A 6,201-nucleotide genomic window follows, 5' to 3' on the forward strand; every position below is an offset into this window, starting at 1 on the left:
TTTTCTTCCTCTTACAGATATCCAAGCCTTATAAGAAAAACACCCTTGAAGAGGAGATCTTGGCTGAGAGGGTGAGGGAGGGGGATCGGTGGGAATACGCTCGTGAGTTGCGGGTGTTCCAGCACTACCGAAACGTCTGCGACTGGCAGAAGAGCAGGGAGCACAAATGGGTGCACCGGGCGGCGGAGGAGAAGGCACGGGCAAAAATGCGGGACTATCTGGAGGAGATCGATGTGAGAAGAGACAGGTAGCAAACAAGTAGCTAATACCAAGGGCCGCCTTGCTAATTTCAACTTCACCGTGTGCTCAGAGGGCGTGGGTGTGCCCCGGGGAGCCAGGCACCAGCGATAGGTGTTCAAACAGTAACTAGTGCTGTTTAGGTGGCATTTGGAGCCTCCTTGTCTGCCAAATGCAAGATGAAAGTAGTAGTATAGCACTTTTATTGCTTGATTTTTAAAGAGAATTAAGAGTACCTTGGTATAATCACAGAACGGTTTGAGTTGGAAGGGACCTTAAAGCTCATCTCATTCCACCCCCTGCCATGGGCAGGGACACCTTCCACTAAACCAGGTTGCTCCAAGCCCATCTGACATGGCCTTAAACACTTCCAGGGATGGGGAACAGAATCAAAGAATCCCAGGATGGTTTGGGTTGGAAGGGACCTTAAAGATGATCTAGTTCCAACCCACCTGCCATGGATATCCGGCAACTTCTCTAGGTAACAGAGTCAGAAATTCTATTTTTTGGGTTTAACTGAGGATTTTGTTGCAGTCTCATCAAGATGATGTTTAGGTCCTACAAGTAACACTTTGCAGCACAGTCAACTGAAAACCTGAAATTTTTCAGAAGTCTTTCAAAAATATTAAAGGTGAGGCATATTACTGCCCTGTAAACGACAAAATTGTGCTGTACTGGTCGTAGGAAAAAATCATATGGTTTAATTTCTCAGTTACTATTTCATGTCAAGTTACTTTGGAGCCATGAAGGTCATCAGCTTGGTGTCCTGGTCTGATGTGTCCCCAGAGGAATTGTACATGGATTCCACAGAACACTGAGGTTGGATGGAACCTCCTGAGATTATCTGGTCCACCTCCTGCTCAAACAGTCACCTAGAGCAGGTTGTCCAGAAGTGTGCGTCCCTTTGGGTTTTGCTTATCTTCACACATGGAGATTCCACCACCTCTGGGCAACCTGACAAGTATCTGACCACCCTCACAGTAAAAAGGAAAAAAAAAAAAAGTGTTTTCATGTGTTCATGTGGCATTCCACATGTTTAATTCATGCCCACTGCCTCATGTCCTGTCACTGGGCACTGCTGAGGAGAAGCTGTATTTTCTGCATTCCCTCCCTTCAGGTATTTATGTACATGGATAAGATCGCCCTGAACCTTCTCTTCTCCAGGCTGAACAGTCGCAGCCCTCTCAGGAGAGGGAAAGAGATTATCTTTTTAGGAAAGATTCTGCTGTCCCATAGTGTGCCTCCACTGGGCTCCCTCCCCTCGGGCTGCGTGTTTCTGGTGCTGGGCAGCCCAGGACTGGACCCACGCTCCGGATTTGGTCTCAGCAGCACGGAGAGGAAGGATCCCCCTCCCTGCTTGCAGAGCTCCTCCTCTCGCAGCCCAAGGTGCCAGTGGCTTTCTTTGCCACAAGGGTGCATTGCCGGCTTGTGCTCAGCTTGTCTGCCGGGACCCCCAAGTCTTTTTCGGTAGAGACACTGTGGTATTTGGGCTGGGATTGGTAATTTCTCGATTCTGTAGCCCCAGGTTTCTCACTGCTGGGTTTAATAGAGAGGTGAATGATGGCGTGTTTAAAAATCACCAGTTTGACATAATTTTCTCATGAAGGATATTTCAGGATGAAGCGGTTTATGGAGTGATGCTAAAATAACAAGAGGTAGTTTGAGAGAAGATACAATTATAGATGCACAGAAAAGGGAGGGATATCAGGAGAAGGCTCTTCCCCCAGAGGGTGGTGGGGCACTGAACAGGCTCCCCAGGGCAGTGGGCACAGCACCAAGGCTGACAGAGCTCCAGGAGGGTTTGGACAACGCTCTGTGGGACAGGGTGGGATTGGTGGGGTGTCCTGGGCAGGGCCAGGGGTTGCACTTGGTGATCCTTGTGGGTCCCTTCCAACTCAGGAGATTCCATGATTCTGTGCTGAAGGATAACAGTACTACAAAATCAAATTGTTATTAACTGGTGACAATTGTAGTCTGAAAATGAGATTTATTTATTTAATGGGGGACTGAAGTTGTAAAGCAACAAAGCAGGTTTGTAAGATAAGGAGTTTAAACTGTGCCTGGACAGAATCACTCGTGGTGTGCTGTAAGATTCCCTCCATGGACACAACTGGAATGATCCCCGACTTAAAATTTGATGTTCCCTTCTTTGGCATTTGCAAGAAGTGTTGAAAGGAGCCCAGTACCCATTTTTGCGCTAATAACAAATAAACTCAAACTTTATCCTTCAACAGAAGGATTTATTTAGCCTTTATTTAAATGTTTTCATTACAGGCTTCGTGAGCTTCTGGAGGAAGAGGAGATCAGGTACTTGGCTGAGATGGACACACTTGCAGCAATGGAGGCACAGGACAAAGAAGCAAAGATGAAGGAACAAACAAAATTACTGAGAGAGAAGAGGGAAAAAGAAAGACAACAACTGGTGGCTGAAAAACGAGAGCAGCAATTCAGGTATTGCCATAAGAATATCTTATGAAAGAGAATTTGCCCAAAGTAAATGTGAAGGGACAATTTAACAAGAACGTGGCAATAATAAATTGAGGAAGGAAAGACAAATGTGATTAAAACAACAAGGCAGAAAAAAATTAAAGTAGTTAATTCTTGCAAGTCTAGCGTGTCCTCCTTGTCCTGTGTGAGCATCCCTGCACTTTCACCTGCCAAGTCAGCTGTTTTTGTAATTCCTATTCCAACTTTATAGTGTTGGAGTGAACAGGGAGCATGGAAGGTTAATTTGGCCTAAATCACACTTCCTAAGCTAATAGTAGAGTCAAAGATCCTTGAAAAGATTGTCCAAAAAAACAAATGTTTTTGTTTATTGCATACTTTTCAAGAGTAGCAGCTGCAGTTCAGGTTTTAGTGTAGCCTGAAATTCTGTGCCAAGTCTTCCTGACTGAAGGCAGCAAGACTTGCAGGTGCTTATTAGGCTCTGAGGCCTTGGCACGAAATCTGAAATCTGTCTTGTTCCATTCTTGGAAATCTGGTTTTCTGAGGAAGGGATGAAAGAAATAATAATGTTATTTAATTGTAATCATTTGAAGTGTCTCTTCCCAGTCTCCCACAGTGCTGTGAAATCCACAACACCTGCTTCTCAGTGTGGAGAGGCTGGGGATAAAAGTCAACACTCGCTTTCACTTGTGCATAAACTCTAATTAACTAATTTCACAGGTAAATATCTCTTTAAATGTGGGGTTTGTTGGCTGAGACAGGTGTTAGGCAGCGTATGCACTTCCAAGTTCACATGGTGGCTTGAAAACCTGGCCCTTGCCATTTACAGTTCCTGGTTTGTTCTCTACCTATCAGACAAAGGGATTGAAACTCGCTTTTAAAATGGTTTAGAGGGGATGCTTCTGGAGTGTCATTTATTTTGTCCTTGCCACTTGTCTTACACCCCAGGGAGATGTGATGTAGACACCTAAAGGTAGGTGGCTGAGTGTTTGTATCTTTATATTCCCTGGTAATCTGAATTCCTGTTCTACTTAAATTTTCACAGAGATCAGGACAGTTACAGGAACCTAATGTCACCCTCAGGGAGGTTTATCCTGCTCTGTCAGTTGAACTGCACCCTAGCCTGCACTGACTGGGATTAAGTTCCCATTGATCAGAATGAGAATTTAGCACATATGTAGATTCGTGTTTAGATGCCTTATTTTAGGTATTTTAATTGCAAAATGAATCCCACCACCACTGGGTTGCATCATTTGGTGTCACATACTTGGATTTTCATGCTGCAGCTGCCTGTCTTAATATCTCAGGTCCTTTGTCTTCCCAGTACAACCCTGTTGATCTATGGTTCACTCAGTCTCATGGGGTTATTTTATCCTATTATTATCCCTTTACCTTTCCCATTCTACTCTTGGATCTAAGCAATATTCATACCAAGCAGCATCCCATTAAAAGGTGTTGCTGGAGGTTTACTGGTGGTGTTCTGCTGGCTGCAGTTTTTCGGAGGATTTGGAGGCAGTGAAATCCTCTCTCTTCACAGCTGTTTTGAGTGGCAGTCTTGCGGTATCTTTGCAAATGAATCTTCATCCTGCAGGGCACAGAGTCCTTCTCTTTGACTGTCCTGATGTGATGGGAATATATTCCACAGTTAGTTTCTCTAGCTTTGTCCCTTTCTACTTTTAATTAAGGTTCCTATGATAGAGCAGAACTCAAATAAACACCAGCTAACAACAGTTCACTTTGTCTGTGACAGGTATCTCTCTTCATGTGTATTTTCTTAGTTATATTTTAAAGTCTTTTCTTCACTGAAAGGAAGTCTCTGCTGTGGTGATTGATTCTGATTATATTAGTAACTTCTGATATCTCAATCTGCATGTATTTTTCTTTAGGTAGCCCCAAATCTGTTTTTCCCTGGCTGTTAGCTGTTACTCTTCCTCCTAAATCATCCTGGTCCAGCCAGAGATGTGGGAGCAGGCTTTGCTGCTCAGGAGACCAACACTTACTGAAAATCCACAAACAGGAATCTGTAATTGTGTCACACCTTGTCTTCTGGGGCAGTGGCCTCCAAACCTCTTTGACTGAACACCCCGAGCTGTAAAAAATTCTAGCACTACTACTACACTAATTACTTATCTATAAATTAAATACCTGTACTGCTGTGCTGGTATTCTGTGTACACTATAAAACATATTCAAAAATAGAAATTAAAACAGGGTGGGGTAAAGAAGAAATAAACACTATTTTTTACTTTCTAATGTTATTTATTAATGGTAAAAAACATATTCTCTTCCTGCACGCCCCACTTTGGAGATCATTACTCCAGGGCACACCCAGAGGAGCTCTGGGAAGTCAGTCCAGCAGCAGGTGGATATACACATGATTTTCTGTTCCTCTTTGCCTGTGAATTTACAACTAGTTTGAATGTCTTTCTGAAAACTGATGCAGACTTGTTTGTATTTCCTTTAACTCTAATCAAGGCGCTTCCTCAGACCTGAGGTATAGGAGCACCTTTACTCCCATACGTTATTCCAGAGTCCTAAAAGGTAGCAATTTTAGCAGCCCTGTAGGCTGGTTTGGAGCTGTGGCCTGAGGGTACAGGTTTAGCAGCTTCTCAGTAGTGATGTTAGCCAGGAGGAGTCCTTTGCCATGAGGTGACAGAGGGGACAGTCCTTGGACCACCAGAGTCCTGCTGGAATTCATTTTCATGGAGGGCTACACCTTGTATGAGAAGATATCCAGCCAGTGCTAGCCTGAGGGCTTGTTCATCATTGGTAACTTTAAAGAAAGTTGCAACAGCTTAAAATTTGCATAAAACACATATCACATCCTCTTTCTTGTGGTAACATCAGAAGCATCCATATGGGAATGTTGTTATCCCAGGAACTTCATACTGCAGCCATAAAATGAATAAATAACTGGTGTGGGGGGGTTCTGTCTTTGGGAAGTAGCCACATACAGACACAGTTTTAATGTTAAGAAGCTTAGGATAGCAAAGTGAAGAGGAAAACCAGCCATCTGGGGGAGCAGATGTTTATAGGTTGCTGTAAAAGCTGCTTTGAAGGAATTATTTTGATGAAATCAAGCAGTTACGGGGTTATTTTATATTAAAATTCTAGCAATGCTGAACGTAAATAATTAACTTCTCCTCCCCTCTGAGATTCAATTAATATCAGATTATTTTATAATCACAGAAAAGAATAACTAATTCTTTTGTCCTTCACTGCTGAGAGAACTTTTGAACCCATTGCGTTAAGGTAATACAGTTTTTGCTAATGGTGAAAGACTTCAAATCTTAATAAAGGCATGTGTCCCTCACAACGTTTGAGAAATGTGTTTCTCATGAATACTAATTAGTGCTGTAGACTTTAATGACCACTAACTCCTGCCCAGGAGATGGAAGATAGATTCCAGTGGTAAAACATACGAAAACTAGCAATGCTGTAGTATGTTTGTTGACCTGTCCAACCTGGGCTTGGACACTTCCAGGGATCCAGGGGCAGCCACAGCTGCTCTGGGAAACCT

The 6,201-nt window shown here is 43.3% G+C and overlaps 1 protein-coding gene across 1 annotated transcript in view; it reads left to right on the forward strand.

The window, feature by feature from the left end:
* CFAP53 (cilia and flagella associated protein 53) overlaps positions 1–6,201 on the forward strand; it is a 32,076-nt gene that overhangs the window by 15,420 nt on the left and 10,455 nt on the right. The window contains exons 3-4 of the mRNA XM_029962137.1: positions 18–247; positions 2,512–2,688. Coding sequence (XP_029817997.1) covers positions 18–247; positions 2,512–2,688 — 407 coding nt within the window. The remainder of the gene's footprint in view (positions 1–17; positions 248–2,511; positions 2,689–6,201) is intronic.

Source organism: Manacus vitellinus, unplaced genomic scaffold, assembly GCF_001715985.3.
Source record: "Manacus vitellinus isolate BGI_N305 unplaced genomic scaffold, ASM171598v3 scaffold_42_pilon, whole genome shotgun sequence".
Classification (NCBI taxonomy): domain Eukaryota; kingdom Metazoa; phylum Chordata; class Aves; order Passeriformes; family Pipridae; genus Manacus; species Manacus vitellinus.